The 22,562-nt window shown below is 42.7% G+C and overlaps 1 protein-coding gene across 7 annotated transcripts in view; it reads right to left on the reverse strand.

Annotated features, from left to right (window-relative positions):
• VTI1A (vesicle transport through interaction with t-SNAREs 1A) overlaps nucleotides 1-22,562 on the reverse strand; it is a 678,091-nt gene that overhangs the window by 227,318 nt on the left and 428,211 nt on the right. For 4 of the 7 annotated variants that reach the window (XM_073595874.1, XM_073595875.1, XM_073595876.1 and 1 more), the window contains 2 exons: nucleotides 14,150-14,220; nucleotides 3,553-3,614 (listed from right to left, as the gene is read on the reverse strand). In XM_073595874.1, coding sequence (XP_073451975.1) covers nucleotides 3,553-3,614; nucleotides 14,150-14,220 — 133 coding nt within the window. Of the gene's footprint in view, nucleotides 1-3,541; nucleotides 3,615-14,149; nucleotides 14,221-22,562 lie in introns of all 7 variants that reach the window. The other 3 variants (XM_073595879.1, XM_073595880.1, XM_073595881.1) reach the window with 1 other exon arrangement.

Raw genomic sequence — 22,562 nt, forward strand, 5'->3', positions numbered from 1 at the left:
AACAGTCTGACAGTGCCCACGTGCCCCAGATGCCACTTTAGGCCAATCAATAGTTTGAGAGTGCCCAATGCGCCCTGGATACCATCTTAGACCCGGCGACGGTCTGATGGTGCTCTAGTGCCCTAGATGCCACCTTAGGCCAATCAAAAGTCTGACTGTGCCCAAGAATCCAGGTGCCACCTTAGAACAGTTGATGGTCTGATGGTGCTCAAGCCCCCCAGATAACACCTTAGGCCAATCTGACAGTACACAAATGCCTAGATGGCATCTTAGGTCCATCAACAGCTTTGGCCTGTAACAAATCTATGATTCTGAAGGTGTCCACAGCACATTTGGTCTCTGTAAACTGAAAGATTTTGTCATGATCTCGCAGCTCTCCCTTTCCGAATAACCCCCAAATGAATCCAAATGAGCAGTTAAGAAAGGATTCCCCGCATCCGATAACAGCGGCCGCGTCTCTCCTCGCAAGGTGCGGTACATCAAGCAGAAAGAGAAGCTCGGGGACGGCTGATGCCATAAATCCTTATTCAGCCTAAAAGGCCGGAACGGCTAGAATAAACTATTTTCTCTAAATGTTATGTCTGATTAATCCCGGGCGCTAAGTGACAACTGAACTTTAACATTAATATGATATTATTTAAATAACGGGCGCTTTTTTTTGTTTCCGCTAAAAATGATGAATGATTTTGAGACAGCTCAATCGACATGAAGCGAAGGGCCCCTTTAATGAGATTTGACAAAACGAAAGACGTGCGGCAGGTATTTGTTACAGCTCATGTGGCTGAGGACCGGGCTGGGGAGACCTCCGACCCCCCCCCCCTCCCACCTGATTGTCTACACGCACCGGAGCATCTATATCAATTGCTCTGCTTCTCCCGGCAGGATTTCACATTTAGATGGTGTCATTTTCATATTACTCTTAATCAGTTCATCCTGCGGGCCTGAACTGAAGAGGTGGGAGGCTGAGGAAACATTGGATTTAACCCATTCTTTGGTGTCGTGGGTTAAGACGACGGTCGTTTTTTGAGGACCTAAAGCAAACATATTTTTTTTTCTTTTTTTTTTTTTTTTTTTTTAGAGCGGCCTGTAAAATTCTAGTACTCGGTACTTGAAACTTTTTGGCCAATTTACTAATCTTACAGTTGGTCTGTGCTTTTGTTTCATCTCAAGAGAGGCAGTGTGCAGCAAACACATTTGTGCTTTATTCGTGCTTTCCAGCATCTTAAAGTCGAACTCCAGGAAAACAGTTGGATACACAAACACAAATATATACATGTACTAAATTTGCGGAAAGTATTGGGACACCTTCCTTTACACACACATGAACTTTAATGGCATCCCAGTCATAGTCCGTAGGGTTCAATATTGAGTTGGTCCACTCTTTGCAGCTATAACAGCTTCAACTCTTCTGGGAAGGCTGTCCACAAGGTTTAGGAGTGTGTCTATGGGAATGTTTGACCATTCTTCCAGAAGCACATTTGTGAGGTCAGGCACTGATGTTGGACAAGAAGGCCTGGGTCGTAGTCTTCACTCTAATTCATCCCAAAGGTGTTCTATCGGATTGAGGTCAGAACTCTGTGCAGGCCAATTAAGTTCATCTACCCCAAACTTGCTCATCCATGTCTTTATGGACCTTGCTTTGTGCACTGGTGCGCAATCAGGTAGGAACTGGAAGGGGTCATCCCCAAACTGTTCCCACAAAGTTGGGAGCATGAAAGTGTCCAAAATGTCTTGGTATGCTGATGCCTTAAGAGTTCCCTTCACTGGAACTAAGAGGCAAAGCTCAACCCCTGAAAAACAACCCCACACCATAATTCCACCCCCCACCCCCCCCACCCAATGATTTGGGCCAGTGCACAAAGCAAGGTCCATAAAGACATGGATGATTGAATTTGGGGTGGAGGAACTTGACTGGCCTTGCACAGAGTCCTGACCTCAACCTGATAGAACACCCTCGGGATTAATTCGAGTGGAGACTGCGAGCCAGGCCTTCTTGTCCACATTAGTGCCTGACCTCACAAATGCGGTTCTGGAAGAATGGTCAAACATTCCCATAGACACACTCCTAAACCTTGTGGACAGCCTTCCCAGATTTGAAGCGGTTATAGCTGCAAAGGGTGGGCCAACTCAATATTGAACCTTACGGACTAAGACTAGGATTCCATTAAGGTTCATGTGCGTGTAAAGGGAGGCCTCCAAATACTTTTGACAATATAGTGTGTATATACTTAACCTATCAAAGTATCTATATTTCTGTCCCCTTCCAGTTCTAAAATTTACACAGCTCTGACACACAGCAAAGCCCTGTCTGGCCGGGAAGGAGCCTCTCTGCTGGAGTTAACGTGGCACTTTACACCCCCCTTCAAATCCTCAGAAACTCTGTGCACAGCTGTCCACATCCCCAATATGAATCAGCACTTTTTTTGGGTTTATTACTTATTTATTTTTAACACGTTAGTCCTGACCCTGCCCATCCGCCGTTATTGATGTGTCTCTGCTGTCTGGGCCTCCAAGTCAAATATCCTAGGAAGCTGCTGGAGTAGCTATTAACAGTGGCTGGTGGGTCGAGTTGTGCTCATCATCAGAAGCCAGCTTCCCGAAACCGGAAGAGGCAGCTAGCTTCTGTAGACTGAGGAGGACCAAGATGGCAGCGCTGTACCTGACTAGTAGATCGGTGCAAGACAATGCTGAATGTATCTGGAGTATCCAAATCCAGGACAACGCTGCACGACAGGTAAGCAAAAAAAAATAAAAAATTAAAAGGTTTTTTCTCTCTCAGTCTGTGACTGGACAGGGAGTAGAGAAGCAGCAGACTGAAGAGCTCATCTCTGTCTCTTCTCCTACGAGCATGCCTCTTGTCAGCACAACTGGCTCCTTGTGCTTCTTCTCCCTCCCCCATCTCCTCAGTCTCACGGCCAGCATCACTCAAACCACTTCCTCTGAGCCCAGGTCGCTTGGATCTGGCCCAACCTGTGACTAGACTGAAAAGAGAAGCTACACAATAATGAGATGATCTCTCTGTCACTTTCCTCCTATCAGCATACCTCTCACCCGCATATGATCTGATTGGCTCCATGTGCTGCTCAATCCTCCCACGCTTCAGCCCTGCTGTACAGGGACTTAGGAGGCTGATTCTAGGTTAAATTCAGGTACTTACACTGCTCCCATTTAAAATGCCCTTAACAATATTTATATAATTACAGAGCTGCATTAATGTGCATGCTTTTTTATCTGCCTAGAGTGTGAACAATCTTTACAAGAAACAATTTTATCTAAATAGGTTTACAATATGAAGGCATGCTGTTATGAAAATCGATCCAAAACATCTTTACAAGCATACGGTTACTGAATAAAAGAGATGCAAACACAAATATTTTTCTCTGTGGAAATTTATGTTCTCACTCGAGTTTTCAAAGAGACTAAAAATGTATGTGACGCTTTTAGCAACTTTTGACAATCAGCGATGTTCATAGGTATGTCAATTCCCGCAGTGGGATTTCATGCATGTCGACCACCGAGGAACAAGGAAATATCTCCCTACCTTCGTCTTACCTTCGTAACATTCCCGTCAGAATCCTGGAGCTTTTCCCCAGATTTGTGTCGGTTTCCCTGAGCTAAGGACAGAAAAGAAGGTCCTCGTTATCAAATAACAAACAGCAATAGGAGATTAGCGAGAATATGAATACTTTTCAATAAGAATGAAAATCTCCATGTGTGGTTAGATTCCCCCAAATGTAGTAAATGAGTCCTGACCAACCAAAACACTTGAGAAAACAAAAACGGGGCCCCTCATTGTTCCACCGCAATACCAGACATAGCCAGTAGGTGGCTAGGCAAGCGGTTAATAACAGGAACATGTGCTACTACTCAGGAACTAGTAAAGTGGACCTTTCATGGCATATAGAAGGTCCACTTATTTGTCAGCCCTTGTCCCCAAACACAAATGGCTTTCAAAGCCATTTGTAAAAAAAATGTTAACCCGCAAAAAAATGCCCTTTGGCCTCCAGCCCTTCTGGGGGACACAGGTGATGTACCCCATGCCCTTGGCAGACTTGAGTGCTAAAAATTCTAGCCCACTGCAAAAATGCATTCTGGAGGGATTTTGAGCTCCAGCGTCTGTAAGGAGGCATGGTGTCATCACCTATACTTGCTGGATTTGTCAGAAGTCAGTTCTAAGGCTTCTTTTTGGAAGGGGGGGGGGGGGGGGGGGGCAAATAGTTTGTTTACAAATGGCTTTTAACTGCTTCCCGACCGCCTCACGCAGAGGGCAAGTACAGGCAGAATCACATACCTGTAGGTTGCCCGTTAAGAGGCGACTTGTGGGCGCGCCCGCCGGGAGCTCCGTGAGTGTGATCACGGGGCCCGCAGATTCGATGTCCGCGGGGATACCCGCGATCGTCTCACGTAGAGGAAGAACGGGGAAATGCTAATGTAAACAAGCATTTCCCCGATCTGCCTAGTGACACTGTCACTGATCACAGCTTCCTGTAATCGGGAGCGGTGATCAGTATCGTGTCACACACACAGCCCCTCCCCCCCCCCCCAGTTAGAATCACTCCCTAGGACACACTTAACCCCTACAGCGCCACCTAGTGGTTAACCCCTTCACTGCCAGTCACATTTACACAGTAATCAATGCATTTTTAATTGCACTGATCACTGTATAAATGTGAATGGTCCCAAAATCGCGCCACAAGTGTCCGATCTGTCCGCCATAATGTCGCAGTGACGATAAAAATCGCAGATCGTCGCCATTACTAATAAAAAAAAAATGATTAATAAAAATGCCATAAAACTATCCCCTATTTTGTAAACGCTATAACTTTTGCGCAAACCAATCAATAAACGCTTATTGCGATTTTTTTTTTACCAAAAATATGTAGAAGAATACGTATCAGCTTAAACTGAGGAAAATTTTTTTTTATATATTTTTTGGGGATATTATAGCAAAAAGTAAAAAATAATGCGGTTTTTTCAAAATTGTCGCTATTTTTTTGTTTATAGTGCAAAAGATAAAAACCGCAGATGATCAAATACCACCAAAAGAAAGCTCCATTTGTGGGAAAAAAAGGATGTCAATTTTGTTTGGGAGCCACGTCCACGCAATTGTCAGTTAAAGTGACGCAGTGCCGAATCGCAAAAAGTGCTCTGGTCTTTGGCCAGCCAAATGGTCCGGGGTTTAAATGGTTAAAGACATTGAGAGGGCTGACAAAAAACTGACCTGTGGAAGGTACACTATAACCACTTGACCTCCGGAAGATTTACCCCCCCTTAAAGAGGAACTGCAGTCTGCTCACATAATTTGTAATAAAAACATGCTTTACTGTGTTTTTTACTGTGTTTTTTTCATCGAAAATTTTGCAAAAAAAAAAAAAACCCCAAATGTTTTACTTTCTGCTATAAAATATATCCAATGACATTAAAAAAAAAAAAAAAATCTTCATAAATGTAGGCCATTACGTATTCTGCTACATATTTTGGGGGGGAAAAAAAATTCCAAAAAGCGTATATTAATTAGTTTGAGCAAAAGTTCTAGTCTCTACAAACTATGGTATATATACTGGAATTTTTATTTATTTCTTTATACTAGTAATGGTGGCGATCAGCAGCTTATAGCAAAACTGCGATATTGCGGTGGACAATTGGACACCGACACTTTTGCCATTTTGTTGGAACCAGTAACACAAATACAGTGAACAGTGCTAAAAATATGCACTGTCACTGTACTAAAGACACTGGCTGGGAAGGGATTAAACATCAGGGAAGCAATCAAAGAGTTAAATGTGTGCCTAATCAGTGTTTATGTGTACACAGTGTGCTGTTTTTACTAAGGGATGTACTGGATTTTAATCCATGCTTAGCAGGGAAACAAAATCCACCAAATCCCTGCTGACAGGACGAAGCTCTGCATTGTTTACATAGGCAGAGCTCCTTACTGTGTCTCTCCTCGCCGATCATTGGGTGCCGGTGGACATCCACTGACTAATCACAGCAGAATCAGCGCATGCCCCCTATGCGGAAGTGCAGAATCACGTAAATATAAGTGATTATGCACAGAATGGCCGCCCTGTAGAAGGAAATTGGTTGAGAACTGGTTAAAGCAGAATGAAATTGTATCGGGGCACCACAAGCCAAAAATGCTATTTAACCACTTCATCTCAGGAAGGTTTTGCCCCCCTCATGACCAGGGCATTTTTTGCTATTCGGCACTGCGTTACTTTACCTGGCAACTGCGTTATCAAACAACACTGTACCCAAATTAAATTTATATAATTTTTTTTTAACACAAATAGAGCTTTTTTTTTGGAGGTATTTTATCACCACTGTTTTTTTGTTTTTTATTATATAAACGAAAAAATACCAAAAATACAAAAAAAAAAAAAATATTTTCTAATTTCGATTTAAAAAAAATATCCAATAAAATCTAATTTCTTCATCAATTAAGGCCAAAATGTATTCTGCTACATGTCTTTGGTAAAAACAAAAAGCCCAATAAGTGTATATTAATTGGTTTGTGTGAAAGTTATAGCGTATACAAACTATGGTATATATATAGATTTTAAAATTGATCAATCCTGATGCAGTTCTTGAGGCCCTTAAAATGTCAGGACAGTACAAATGACCCCTTTCTGGAAAGTAGGCAGTCCAAGGTATTTAGTGAGAGGCATGGCTATTTTTTGAAGTTGTAGGTCTGACAGATGAAAAAAATGGGCTGCAATACATTTCTATGGACAAACGGATGTAAATGAACGTCGTCTGTTTACATCAGTTTTTCATCCTCTTCCCTTCAGGTCCGTTTTAAACAGAAGAAGTCTACATTGGTCTGCAAATAACAGAATAATAGAATTGGACGAAAATTGGATTTACATATTTTAATGTACTTTGTGAACCAAAAGTTAATTTGTGATCCAGGTAGTGCTCAACAAAGGAAGTGTCATCAAATTTATCTACAATCATCCAGCATGAAAAACTGAAAAAAAAAATAAAAACTGATGAAAAAATGGATGTGAATGGATGAAAAATGAATGTAAACAGATGAAAAACTGATGTAATTCACATCAATGCAACGCAGCGCGATTTTGGAAAAGTTTCCTGTACTATTTTGGTGCGATTTTGGCCCGTAGATTATGCAAAAGACTTCCAAGTTGCATCACTTAATCATACTGAACAAACCCACAACAGTAAAATCAGTCTGTATATACAGTAAAGCATGCTTGTTATACTCACTGTGGAACCTAAGGGGTTAAAGTGGATGTAAACCCACTCTCATCCTTTCTAAACTACTGCCATAGGGGTTATCTATAAGGATATACATGCCTCCTGCATGTATCTTTACCTGTCAAATGTCTCCCCTCTGTCTGTTATGAGAGCCGAAAAACTGCAGATTCTGTGGGTGGGTCTGTTGTCTGGAGCTCGGTGGGTGGAGTCGTGATGTCAGTAGACTCTCCGCCCACCTCTACACTCCCCTTGTCAATATACATTTTCTCCTGTGTATTTCTTACACTGAACTTCTGCTATGATCTCTAACATCCAATGAAAAGACAGGAAAGTAACCACATGACTTCAGCATGCCAAATCATGCTGAGGTGTGGAACAGCCAATCCTTGCAGAGCTGCCGAAGAAAGGAGTGGGGGTGGGAATTAAAAAATAATGCACATCTTAGGCTAGTGCACGAGATATGTAAATCACCTGTCACTCACAGCAAGGGGGAGGATTTCACAAAGTTTTTGTCAGTTTGTCAAGATATTTCTCACTGAACAATAAAAGAGGATTGCTCAGAGATGGATTAACTCTGTGTGGCAAGACTGGGCTCAAATGATAGGACATGTCATACTCTACAGTACGGTATCAAAAAAAAAAAAAAAATTTTGGGTTTACATCCACTTTAATCCTCTACATTGTGTAAAAGGACTGTTTGATCCTGTCTTCTCTGTTCCTCCCCTTCTATTACTGTCCCCAATCCATCTGCTAACAGAACAGAGTCCTAGGAGGCACTCTGCACATGCTCAGCTTGGTGTGCATTGCCAGATTTTTTTTTTTTTGGAAGGGTGCATGTGATCGGCACAGAGCCAATCAGCACTGTCCATAGTTACATAGTTACATAGTAGGTGAGGTTGAAAAAAGACACAAGTCCATCAAGTCCAACCTATGTGTGTGATTATGTGTCATTATTACATTACATATCCCTGTATATTGCGGTCATTCAGGTGATTATCTAATAGTTTCTTGAAGCTATCAATGCTCCCCGCTGAGACCACCGCCTGTGGAAGGGAATTCCACATCCTTGCCGCTCTTACAGTAAAGAACCCTCTACGTAGTTTAAGGTTAAACCTCTTTTCCTCTAATTGCAATGAGTGGCCACGAGTCTTATTAAACTCTCTTCTGCGAAAAAGTTTTATCCCTATTGTGGGGTCACCAGTACAGTATTTGTAAATTGAAATCATATCCCCTCTCAAGCGTCTCTTCTCCAGAGAGAATAAGTTCAGTGCTCGCAACCTTTCCTCATAACTAAGATCCTCCAGACCCTTTATTAGCTTTGTTGCCCTTCTTTGTACTCGCTCCATTTCCAGTACGTCCCTCCTGAGGACTGGTGCCCAGAACTGGACAGCATACTCCAGGTGCGGGCGGACCAGAGTCTTGTAGAGCGGGAGAATTATCGTTTTATCTCTGCAGTTGATCCCCCTTTTAATGCATGCCAATATTCTGTTTGCTTTATTAGCAGCAGCTTGGCATTGCATGCCGTTGCTGAGCCTATCATCCACTAGGACCCCCAAGTCCTTTTCCATCCTAGATTCCCCCAGAGGTTCTCCCCCCAGTGTATAGATTGCATTCATATTTTTGACACCCAAATGCATTATTTTACATTTTTCTACATTGAACCTCATTTGCCATGTAGTCGCCCACCCCATTAATTTGTTCAGGTCTTTTTGCAAGATTTCCACATCCTGCGGAGAAGTTATTGCCCTGCTTAGCTTAGTATCGTCTGCAAATACAGAGATGGAACTGTTTATCCCATCCTCCAGGTCATTTATGAACAAATTAAATAGGATTGGTCCCAGCACAGAACCCTGGGGGACCCCACTACCCACCCCTGACCATTCTGAGTACTCCCCATTTATCACCACCCTCTGAACACGCCCTTGTAGCCAGTTTTCAATCCATGTACTCACCCTATGGTCCATGCCAACGCACCTTATTTTGTACAGTAAACGTTTATGGGGAACTGTGTCAAATGCTTTTGCAAAATCCAGATACACCACGTCTACGAGCCTTCCTTTATCTAGATGGCAACTCACCTCCTCATAGAAGGTTAATAGATTGGTTTGGCAAGAACGATTCTTCATGAATCCATGCTGATTACTGCTAATGATATAATTCTTATTACTAAAATCTTGTATATAGTCCCTTATCATCCCCTCCAAGAGTTTACATACTATTGATGTTAGGCTAACTGGTCTGTAATTCCCAGGGATGTTTTTTGGGCCCTTTTTAAATATTGGTGCTACATTGGCTTTTCTCCAATCAGCTGGCACCATTCCAGTCAATAGACTGTCTGTAAAAATTAGGAACAACGGTCTGGCAATCACCTGACTGAGTTCCCTAAGTACCCTCGGATGCAAGCCATCTGGTCCCGGTGATTTATTAATGTTAAGTTTCTCAAGTCTAATTTTAATTCCGTCCTCTGTTAACCATGTAGGTGCTTCCTGTGTTGTGTCATGAGGATAAACACTGCAGTTTTGGTTACTGAAGCCCCCCGATTCACTCGTGAATACTGAGGAGAAGAATAAATTCAATACCTCTGCCATCTCCCCATCCTTTGTAACCAGATGTCCTTCCTCATTCTTTATGGGGCCAATATGGTCTGTCCTCCCTTTTTTACTGTTTACATACTTAAAGAATTTCTTGGGATTTTTTTTGCTCTCCTCCGCTATGTGTCTTTCATGTTCTATCTTAGCCATCCTAATTGCACCCTTACATTTCTTATTGCATTCTTTATAAATTCTGAATGCTGTGGATGATCCCTCAACCTTGTATTTTTTGAAGGCCTTCTCCTTTGCTTTTATATGCATTTTTACATTGGAGTTAAGCCATCCAGGATGTTTGTTCGCTCTTTTAAATTTATTACCCAATGGGATACATTGGCTAATGCCCTTATTTAATATGCTCTTAAAGCAAACCCATCTCTCCTCTGTATTCTTTGTTCCTAATATTTTATCCCAATTTATGCCTTTTAGCAAGGTTTGTAGTTTAGGGAAGTTGGCTCTTTTGAAATTCAGTGTCTTTGTGTTCCCTTCATGTCTCCTATTTGTGTGATTTATACTGAAACTAATTGACCTGTGATCGCTGTTACCTAAATTGCCCCGTATTTCCACATCTGTTATCAGGTCTGTATTGTTGGTAATCAGTAGATCTAGTAATGTTTTATTTCTAGTTGGTGCGTCTACCATCTGACCCATAAAATTGTCCTGCAAGACATTAAGGAACTGGCGAGCCTTAAATGAATGCGCGGTTCCCTCCGCCCAGTCTATGTCTGGATAATTAAAATCCCCCATTATGATAACACTTCCCATCCTTGCTGCTAATCCAATTTGTGATAGGAGATCCGTCTCCACTTCCCCCCACAGGTTAGGGGGCCTATAGCATACTCCCAGTATTATTTTCCCCTTAGCTTCATCCCTTTGGAGCTCTACCCATAAAGATTCCACCTCCTCCCTAGCCCCCTCAGTGATGTCATCTCTCACATTCACTTGTACATTATTCTTGATATATAGGCATACCCCTCCCCCTTTTTTACCCTCTCTATCCTTGCGGTATAGGGTATACCCTTGAATGTTTGCCAGCCAATCATGAGAGCTGTTGAACCAGGTCTCTGAAATTCCCACAAAATCCAAATCCTCCTTGTACAACAGTATCTCTAGTTCACCCATCTTGTCCGCCAGGCTCCTGGCATTGGTGAACATGCCACATAGTTTAGACCGGTCACATATTGTCCTCGTATTGGGTGTTTCAAGACTGCAACTTGGACTTGCTACTATACTCACCTTGTGTTTTTGTGCTTTGGTTAACCTACCACTAATGCCCCCAATACTACCCTCTGGAATATCTTCCGCGCTGGCTATCACTGTCTCTGGACCCTCCCCCCCATCGCCTAGTTTAAAAACCCCTCTAACTTTTTGGCCATCTTCATTCCCAGCAGATCTGCACCCTCCTCATTTAGGTGCAGTCCGTCCCTTCTATAGTACCGGTTACCGACTGAGAAGTCGGCCCAGTCCTCCAGGAACCCAAACCCCTCCTTACTACACCAGCTCTTCAGCCACTTGTTTACTTCCCTAATCTCCCTCTGCCTCTCTGGTGTGGCTCGATGTACCGGTAGTATTCCTGAGAACACTACCTTGGAGGTCCTTTTCCTCAATTTAGCTCCTAAGTCCCTAAAATCGTTCTTTAGGACACTCCATCTGCCTCTGACTTTGTCATTGGTGCCAACGTGCACCATGACAGCCGGGTCTTCCCCAGCCCCTGCCAGTAATCTGTCCACAAGATCCGTGATGTGCCGAACCCGAGCGCCCGGTAGACAACATACTGTTCGGCGCTTCAGGTCTTGGTTACAGATTGCCCTCTCTGTCCTTCTAAGAATTGAGTCCCCTACCACCAGAATTTGTCTTTCCTTTCCCTTTGCTGCCCCCCCACTCTCACTGGAGGAGTTCTTCCCCTGGCAGCTAGGAGAGTCCCTCAACTCCAGCAGTGCTGGTCCCTGACTGGTTACACCAATGTCACTCAATGGAGCGTACTTATTGGGATGCTCCAGTCCTGGATCGGCCTCCCTGGCACTTCCCCCTCTACCCCTCCTGACTGTCACCCATCTACTCTTTGCTAGTGCCTGCACCTCTTTGTCTCCACCCGCCTCTGTGCTGGCCCCTGCCGGCACCTGCCGTGTACGTTCCTGGCTCACCTTTAGTATGGAGGGACTTCTCAGTGCTGACAGTTGCTTCCCCAGATTCAGAACCTGGGCTTCCAGGGAAACAATGTGCTTACATTTTGCACAGCAGTATTCGCCCTCGATCGGATGATCAAGGAACGCATACATGCGGCAAGATGTACAAAGAGTCGCCTCTCCACACCCGCCGGGCATCGTACCTATTAAATTTAGTGAGGATTTGGGGATTTTACCCTGTCCAAATTACCTAACAACTAGCTTCCTGGCACTAATACTCAAGACAATACACAGGTACACAATACACAAGTACTAACGATCCACACACACTACTCAGACAACACTCAGATACTCACACTACACAGGTACTATGACCCCTGTTATAACCTCCTGTTTTAAACTCTTGTTTATAACTCCCACTTAAAAAAGCTCCACTTACACCAAGCTCCACAGCTTCAAACTGAGCACGCTCAACTGAGTCCTACAACAAGTTAAATAGTCACCTGGGAGCAATTAACCACACCCTTAATTGATAGACTGATGAAACAAAAAACAAAAAAAAAACAAAAAAAAAAAAAAAAAAAGCTATTTAAAAAGTGACAGCAAAAGGCAAGATAAAAACTAAAAGGAAAAGTCCCCAAAATGCAACCCAGCAAACACCAACAGACAGCAGCAATACACACACCAACAGACAGCAGCAATACACACACCAACAGACAGCAGCAATACACACACCAACAGACAGCAGCAATACACACACCAACAGACAGCAGCAATACACACACCAGCAGACAGCAGCAATACACACACCAGCAGACAGCAGCAATACACACACCAGCAGACAGCAGCAATACACACACCAACAGACAGCAAGACTTGTATACTCTAACTCTTGTTTATAACTCCCACTTAAAAAAGCTCCACTTACACCAAGCTCCACAGCTTCAAACTGAGCACGCTCAACTGAGTCCTACAACAAGTTAAATAGTCACCTGGGAGCAATTAACCACACCCTTAATTGATAGACTGATGAAACAAAAAAAAAAACAAAAAAAAACAGACAGAGGGTCAGGGGTCCTGCAGCCTGATAGGATAGTCCGAGTAGAATGAAAACTCCTCCTACAAGCTTTAACCAGACACTGACAGAAATCACAAGTCTGCTGTAACTGTAAGGTATTTAGCAGTTTAACCACTTACCGATCTGCTCATGCAAATATACTGCGGCAGGTTGGTCCTCCTGCGCGAACTGACGTATGTCAGTCCGTACAAGGAGGATAGTGGCGCATGCCCACGGGTTCCGCGGACTCATTGTCCGGCGGCGGCCACCCACGATCGCCCTGTACACAGGCAGAACGGGCAACTGCCTATGTAAACAAGGCATTTCCCTGTTCTGCCTAGGGACATGACAGAGATCTACTGTTCCCAGTGATCAGGAGCAGTGATCTCTGTCATGTTCCTGGCAGCCCATCCTCCCTACAGTTAGAACACAGTGAGGGAACACTGTTAACCCCTTGATCGCCCCCTAGTGTTAACCCCTTCCCTGCCAGTGTCATTTTTACATTGATCAGTGCATTTTTATAGCACTGATCAATGTAATAATGTCACTGGTCCCCAAAAAGTGTCATTTGGGGTCAGATTTGTCAGCCACATTGTCGCAGTCCTGCTAAAAATCACAGATTGCCGCCATTACCAGTAAAAACAATAAAAGATAAAAGTCTCTAAATCTATCCTGCAGTTTGTAGACGGGATAACTTTTGCACAAACCAACCAATATTGTATTTTTTACAAAAAATATGTAGAAGAATACATATCGGCCTAAACTGATGAATAAATAATTTTTTTTTAGATATGTATTATAGCAGAAAGTAAAAAAAATTGTTTGTTTTTTTCAAAAAAGCGCAAAAAAAAAAAAAAAAAACTGCTGAAAAGAAACCCACAAAAAGAAAGCTCTATTTGTGGGTAAAAAAAAGACGTCAATTTTGTTTGAGTACAGCACCACACGACCGTGCAATTGTCAGTTAAATCAACGCAGTGCCGTATCGCAAAACATGGCCTGGTCATTAAGGGGGCAAATCCTTCCGGAGCTGAAGTGGTTACATTTACTAAAATAATTGCATTTCCATGTTTTGTGTACTGTGGGAGACCAGATATAGTGAATGCAGGGTCCTGGGTTTAGAAACATTTTAAGAGACTATTGGTGCAGACACGGTGACTTACTCGCTCTCTTGCTCTCTGGATCTTCTCCCGATCCTGGTTCAGGTTCTCCAAAATATTCTGTCCAATTTGCTCTGTAAAGACATTAAACAGGAAAATAATCGCTGTGACACGTCATTGTGACATCACTTAAATCTGAACTCTGGCCACTAAAACTTTTATTATAAATATTCCTCAAAAGCCACAAAAGCTAAATAGTAAATTCACTTGGTGTGCAATTAATTAATTTACAAACCCTGAATTACCTTGTAAAGGTAATGATGTCATTTTTGCTGAGCTAGATATAGCCTGTGCCGAAAGCAGAGCTGTGGGAGAGACCTAATAGACTCCACCCACTACAGACTGCCTGCAGAAAACTACAGCAGGGGGCGGAGACAAGACCAGGCACCCTGCAGAAGGAGAGAGAGCAGCAGTGAGCGGTCTTTATTACAGAGGCAAAGTGCAGGAAAAGTTTAATGCTAGATTAACGCACCGATCCGTAAGAAATTCACAGAGGACACCAAGATTTAAATAGGAAGACACAAGCTTCTTGCATTTAGCAATACTTGTTCAGCCCTGAGTATTCAGATTGCCAAAAGCTATATTGTACTCTATATGTATGTTGGGTTGGCCTTGAGAAAGGGTGCTTGGTGCGCATGGGAGAATTCTTCCCCAAAAATCACAAATATATCCTCAAGTTTACCATCTTACTAATGAAGGTTGACTTCCTTATTTACAGACATAACACAATGGAGGAGGAAGGGGAGCTACGTAAAAAGGCCATTTGGATGTTAGTGCTAAAAGTGCACACTACTTTGCTTTAAATTTAATTGTTAGGATTATAGTAATCCGCACACAGAACAATGGAAGTCACTTTTCTTCAACTCGAAAAGGACCAATACAGGGAAAAAAACCCAAACTGAATGCCATTTTTTTAAAAAACACAAAATATTTCTTTGCATCCCTTGTTACATGTCAGTGTTGCTGATCTAGTATGCTAAGCATACAATATGCGTTGTTCATTTTTCATTTCAGAGGTTTACAACCACTTTAACACAACATAACTTGCATACAACAATAATGTAAATGGGCCCCTAAATGAGGGAAAATGCCTTTTGAACAGTTTTAAGATAAAAAACTCTTCTTCCTTTACAACTCTTTTAACTGTATCTGAGCACCACAAATGAAAACCCTGTTTGATTAATTTTTAGTATCTAATGCCAAGTACACACGGGCTGAATGTCGGGAGACATCGGCCCTTAAAAAAAAAAAAAAAAAACATCCGAGACTCGGTCCATGTGTATGTCAGTCAGTCCGTCAGAAGCCGGCAGTTTGGAAAACCAGCAGCTGACCGACTTCCAATCAGCGCTCTCAGCCAATGGGAACGCTGATCTAAGTGTCCCAGCGGGGAGAGGTGTCCTCCTGTCAGAACACAACAGCTCAGCGGGGGGAGATCGCTGTAATAACGTTGGATCATTAGTACAGCAGCTCCGACTGAAGCTGTCAGCTTTTTTTTGGAACGAAAAAAAAAAAAAACTATTAGTGTGAACCAGGCTTAAAGCAAACTTCCCCATCCATCCATATTTCCATTAGAGATGCACCAAAATTTCAGCGGGCGAAAATGTTTTTTTTGGCAGTTTGCTGATAGAGCAAAAGGTGCCGATAATAGTGCCGAAAACGCACGCAATTTTACCTCGATTTTACTGTGCTTATGTTGTGTTTTTCATAGGTCATGTGACTCAAAAACTGTATCAAAACTGTAACACAGGTGCGTTATTGATGCGGGAGGAGCGTTTTTGGTGCGTTCTTTTTTTTAACTCACCAAAAATGCAGCAAGCAAGATTTTTAACACCACAACGGAAGCACAAGGGACCAGTGTGAAGATATACATAGAATTTAAAGTGATGTATTTTTCTTGAGCTTTCCTTGCCCTAAAGGTGCTGATAATAGCCAACAATAAATTCATGATATTAATTAAACAGTCAAATACAATACAATTTATATATAATTTCAGTTTCAGTATCAAAGTTTTGATTCAGTGCACCTCTATAGCCTCCATGCTTTACTTTGTAAAGAAATCACTTTGAAAAACACCCCTCTAGCATTTCTAGCCATGGCCATCTGGAGTAAGGGCAGATGATTTAAGTGGCATTAACTTCCTGGAATCAATCTGTCCTTAGCTCAGGCATTCAGGCAGGAGGATGTGCTTAGCTGAGAAAGCCCCTCCTTCCCTCCTCCAATGCCAATGAAAACTCCTGGGATGTATCATGTTGGCCTAGGCCAGAAAGCAGGAACCAACTGAGAAAATGTCAAATGTATCTATTTACTAAGGATAGCAGCATAAGGATTACATGGTTCTAAAGGCAGAAGGTGTTTTACCTTCATGCATTCTCTGCATGAAGGTAATTACCTGCATGCAGCTACCCTCCAAGCCCTCCCTAAATACTTATCTAAACCCAATCTCGATTCATTGATCTGCATGAGAGCAAAGGCTCAGGCTTCCTCATTGGCTCAGACACAGCAGTGGGAGCCATCAGCTCCTGCTGATGTCAATCAAAGCCAGTGAAGAGGGAGGGGAGGGGGGCAAGCCAAGCTCTCAATGTCTTATGGACACACAGAGTCGCCTCAGTAGCGAGCACACACAAGTGACCTCATAGCAAGTGGGCACTCGGCAGTGGGGAGGAGCCAGGATTGCTGGCAGGAGACCAAAGAAGAAGAGGATCAGGTCTGTTCTGTGCATTACCACTGCTTAGAGCAAGTAAGTATAACATGTTTACAACATGTTTGTTAATTTTTAAATAAGTAAAATTCTATCCTTTACAAAAATAATTCATGTTGAAAAAACTTTGTTCTTCTTTAAAACAAAAAAAAAGTCAAGAAAAACCAAAATGACCCTTCTGGTTTCCTCAGTGCTATGAATCCAGGATCCACTGCACTCGTTTCCACTCATTACCCAACGGACATTACCACCGAGCAAGTGAAAATTTTCACCTAAACCCCTCATCAGCATTTTTGGGTAATTATTATGATTTTTATTCCGCCCCTTATATGATTTTTTTAATTCCGAGAGATTACATATTTTTCCCGGTCAGTGTTATAAATTAAAAAAAAAAAACAGAATATGGTGCGGTAAAGGCACGTTCCATGCACATTTCCCTAACTGCAAGAGAATGCGTTGCCCCTTGCAATCTGCATGTGGGTGTCAATGTATTGTTAATGGCATACAAAATGCAGTGGTGCAGTGCATTTTTAACCACTTCAATCCTAATATACTGACTGCCTATCTTGGGGTCCTAAAATGTCAGGATAGTACAGATACCCTCCAATATGACCCATTTTTTAAAAGTATACCTCTCAAGGTATTTAGGAAGAGGCATGATCAGTTTTTTTAAGTAATTTTTTGCCACAATTTTTTGGAAGAAATAAAATAAAATTTGGTTATTTTTCACATTATTTTTTCTTTTAAATACTGTCACCAGAGCAGTACAACATCACTATATGACTGGTGTGGTGGTGATTAGGGACACCGACTTGTGACAGTATGTAAGAAAAAAAAAAAAAAAAGGACACCTTTTTATTACCATTTGTTTTCTTTTTTACAATGTTTTTGCATAATCACAAGAGCAGTACAGTGTCACCTTAGTGACAATATACTACTCTGGGAAGGTGATCATGTTTTTTTTTTAAACTGTGAATGCCTATTACATTGATGGTCACTGTGTAAAAAATAATTTTTACTTTGTGAATACCATCCATTCATGTGCAATTGTGTACTATTGTGATATAAATGATTGGCCTTGTACCATGTGATCACTGTGACCAATCACAGACATCACAATAGTACACAATGAATGGCTATGAATGAAAACCATTTGGAACAACTGACGTGATCGCTGTGATTGGTCACAGTGATCACTGCAGAGCTCACAAAGGGGGAGGGAGAAGCAACATAAGGAGCATGCTGAAAGGAGGAGGGAACAGGGTGATGGAGACAGAAGCTCATCAGAATGCTCCTTCTCCTTTCAATGTCCAGCCAAAAAGTGAGAGTGGGGAGGAGACCAGTTAGCGAATCTGTAGCAGAGAAAAATAGGATTTTTGTACTCACTGTAAAATTCAGTTCTCGGAGTTCATCGACGGACAAAGCGCACCATTAATCCTTACTATAGGGTTATATCGCCTTCTGCAGGAGTAGGACTAGGGAGAACAAAAAAAACCCTTGGCTACGCCCATGGGCTGTCCTCAGCTGGTATATAACCCCCTCTCTGCTATAGGTATTCAGTTTAGTAGCAAGTAGTATTAGACCCCTTTCACACTGGAGCGTTTTGCAGGTGCTATAGCGTTAAAAATAGCGCCTGCAAACCGCCCTAAAACAGTTGCTCCATTCATTCCAGTGTGAAAGCCTGAGGGCTTTCACAGTGGAGCGGTGCGCTGGCAGGGCATCAGAAAAAGTCCTGCCAGCAGCTTCTTTGGAGCGGTGAAGGAGTGGTGAACTCACCGCTCCTCCACCGCTGCTCCCCATTGAAATCAATGGGGCAGTGCTGTGATACCACCGGCAAAATGCCGCTACGGCAGCATTTCGTGGGCGGATTTAACCTCTTTTCGGCCACTAGCGGGGGGTTAAAACTGCCCTGCTAGCGGCCGAATAGCGCCACTAAAATTACGGTAAAGTGGCGCTAAAAATAGCGCCGCTTTACCACTGACGGCACAGTGTGAAAGGGGTCTTAGAAGTATCAAAACTCCATAGAGGGGTGGGTGCTGTGTCCGTCGATAAACTCAGAGAAATTGATTTTACAGTAAGTAAATCCTATTTTCTCTTTCAGATCATCGGTGGACACAGCGCTCCATTAATTCTGACTATATAAGCAGTGCCAGAAGGAAAATGAGGGGTGGGGAAAATATCCCAAGGCTAAACACAAGAGCCCTAACCGAGTCATAGGAGCCCTATCTGAAATAAAAATTTAAAGAAAAACACCCCTCAAGAGGGAACAGCCCCTCTTAAACAGCAGCCTGCAAAACCTTGCGGCCAAAAGAAGCTCTCGCAGATGCCAAAATATCTACTTTGATAGACACTGACGCTTGATGACAGAAAACCCAAGACGTACTAATCGCCCAAGTAGAATGAGTTGTGATAGGGAAAGGAGGAACCCGACCACTATAGAATACACCTGAGTCACCGTCTGATCCATCTGGAGATGGTAGCCGAAGCAGTGGCCAGCCCTTTCCTTGATCCTTGTGTAACCACAAAATGCGAATCTGACCTCCGAAAGGACTCAGTGGCTGCCAGATACACCCGAATCACTCAAACCTCATCCAAGGCATGCAAAGCAAATTCCTTGGGGTGAGCCGGCTTGGGACACAAGGCAGGCAACACAATTTCCTCATTCAAATGAAAGTCCAAGACAACTTTTGGTAGGAACGATAGACAGGGACGAAGAACCACCTTATCTCTGTGAAGCACCAAATAGGGAGTATGGCAGGATAATATGGCCAGCTCTGACACCCTATGGGCCGATGTATTAGCCATCAAGAATGCCACTTTCTGGGACAACATAGGCAAGGGAATCTCCCGATTATTCTCAAATGGAGGTTTCTGGAGAACTGAGAGCACTAAGCTTAAATCCCACGGCGGCAAAAGAGACTGTACAGGTGGAGCCACATGTCGAACTCCCTGAATGAAGGTACGAACTAAAGAGTGCGTGGCTAGCGGTCACTGAAAGAAGATTGCTAAGGCAAACACCTGGTCTTTAATGGTACTCAAGGCCAACCTCTGAAAAACAAGTTCCCCTCCCCAAACATGGCTGTGCTGCGTGGCAGAGCTGTGCGCATCTCAGAATTGTACAGACAGAGATACAAAGCCTTTAGATGCTAAACAGCCCCCATACACACGTTATTTATCGGTGTGTGTAGCAGTTTGGCCGAAGTTCAGCTTTTTGACCACTATTCAACAAGCCCATGGGTGACACAGGAAGATGAAGAACTGGAGAGTGGTGTCACTCTGCTAGGTGTTTCGTGCAGCAGAAGTTGTGTGAATCTCAAGAGTGGCTGAGCAGAGTTAGAAACATTTGGACAGGTCACATTTTTGAACTGTGAGTTTAACGGTCTGGCAATGTTTCAAAGTATAGAGAACTTGAGCTAAATGATAATCCAGCACACCGGTTTACATCCAGCAAGACGAGAGAGCAGACACATCTCCGTCAAAGGTCCAGCTCTACGGTTTGTCTGTGCAGGCGCGGAGCATTCTAAGTGAGACCTTTTAAAGAGCAGGACAAAAGCGCAGCGCACATGAATGACCCTGACACAGCCGAGAAATCATCAGCTCAGACAGCAGCGTTTCACACGTTTCCAGAGACGAGCGGGATAATACAATGATTTACTGCAGCTTTATATCACTATTATCAGGCGGCATCACACCTCCATATTACAGATCAGACAAAGAACGTTGGAGTGCGCTCTCTAGAGGAAACTCATGGACAATTCTCAATTGTTGGCAAACAACAAGGTCACAGTGGTGTAATAAAAAAAAATAAAAGTTATAGAAATTACTTTAACTTTTTACATTCGTGCTGCCGCTATCAATTAACTTGCAGTTATGGTGAATTCTATAGAACAGAATAGCAACACCAACAATGAAGTATTATGTTTGCACAGTAATTCAGACACTGACATGATTCCATAGTGAGTACTGGAAGTCCTTGGGTTACGAATAGGTTTCTGTAGGTTTGTTTATAAGTTGAATTTGCATGCAAGTTTGAACAGGTAATTTTTTTTTTTAAGTCCAGCCAAAAAGAGTCATCCTGCCTCCGTTCTTAAGTACGAGTCGTATGTAATTCAGATGTTTGTAACTCGGGGACTTCCTGTAGTTGAATTGCTGCGTGTCCAAATGCTGTTTTCGTGGAATATACTCATTGAAGTGTATTTTCAGTGAACTGAATGAATATTGTAGTGTTTTCCATAAGCAATTTTTAATGGGACTTTCATCACTATGAGTGCTGTACCATATATTGACAAGAATAAAGCTGAGAAAATCTCTAGCATTTGCCTTAGGAAGAACCCTAAATAAAGTGATTTTGGGGTCTCCAGGTTGCTGACTGTTAACTTTGGCCTGACCTCTTACTGGACACTAGAGTAGTCACATCAATGACACTCCTAAAGTCTCAGATTGAGCCGGGAGAATAGTTGATTCTGGAAGGGGACAGTCGGGAGGAGACATGGATATGCTTTCTCTATCTCCTTCCACTGCCAATGCGACGAGGTATGTGGCTAGACGAAGACAGGAGAAACAGGAAACCTGGAGCTATAATAGAGGTAAATAGGGGGGGAGGGGGCAGAAAACTGGACAGCAATAATTATCCCTCAACCATTTTCCATCTGTTGCCCATGTATTGCCACAAATTCTCCTTTGCTACCCTTCTTATTGTCCCCGATGAAAGGGTTGCAGATCCCTGGAACACCCTATTTATCATTAGATCTTCAATAACATATTCTACATGATTAAAAAGGCCACTGTTTCTTCCAGTTTCTTCATTCACCTTAGCTATTGGCCTTTTCTTTCTGTATAGCATGGACCACCACGATTCTATATCTCATATCACTTTAACAGAGATCCTTAGAGCAGCACAAGGTCTACTAAACAACCCACTGCTTTGACATTACAATAACAGCTTGTGTCAGTGAGCTTCTGTCTGCTTCAAAAGGGCTTTGCCTTCCCATACAAATCTATAGGGATGCAAAACCCACATAAAGTAGGTCAAATGCAGGTCAGAAGCAGATCGACTGCAGGTCAAATACACCTGTCAATGAGTTCTGAAAGTTCTCAGAAGCACCTCAAATTAATGCCATGGACACAAGTCCAAAGCCCTTTGACACAGGCCCTGCAAGGGGAAGAATTTACTGTTACAGCATTTCACAGATTCTTGGCCACTAGAGTAGTCACATCAATGACACTCCCAAAGTCTCAAACTGGGCCGAGGAGAATAATTGCTTGTAGGAGAGGACAGAGTCATGAGGAGACAGGTATATGCTCTCTCCATCTCCTCCCACTGTGAGGATGCTGTCCATTTCTCTTTAAGTGCCCATGTACTGGAACCATATCTCATTTGTTACCCATGTATTGCTACCAATTCTCTTTTGTTGCCCATTTACAGTGAGGGAAAAATGTATTTGATCCCCTGCTGATTTTGTACGTTTGCCCACTGACAAAGAAATGATCAGTCTATAATTTTAATGGTAGGTTTTTTTTAACAGCGAGAACCAGAATAACAAAAAAACCCAGAAAAACGCATTTAAAAAAGTTATAAATTGATTTGCATTTTAATGAATGAAATAAGTATTTGAGCCCTTCGCAAAACACAAGTTAGTACTTGATGGCAAAACCCTTGTTGGCAATCACAGAGATCAGACGTTTCTTGTAGTTGGCCACAAGGTTTGTACACATCTC

Source organism: Aquarana catesbeiana, linkage group LG08, assembly GCF_042186555.1.
Source record: "Aquarana catesbeiana isolate 2022-GZ linkage group LG08, ASM4218655v1, whole genome shotgun sequence".
Lineage (NCBI taxonomy): Eukaryota > Metazoa > Chordata > Amphibia > Anura > Ranidae > Aquarana > Aquarana catesbeiana.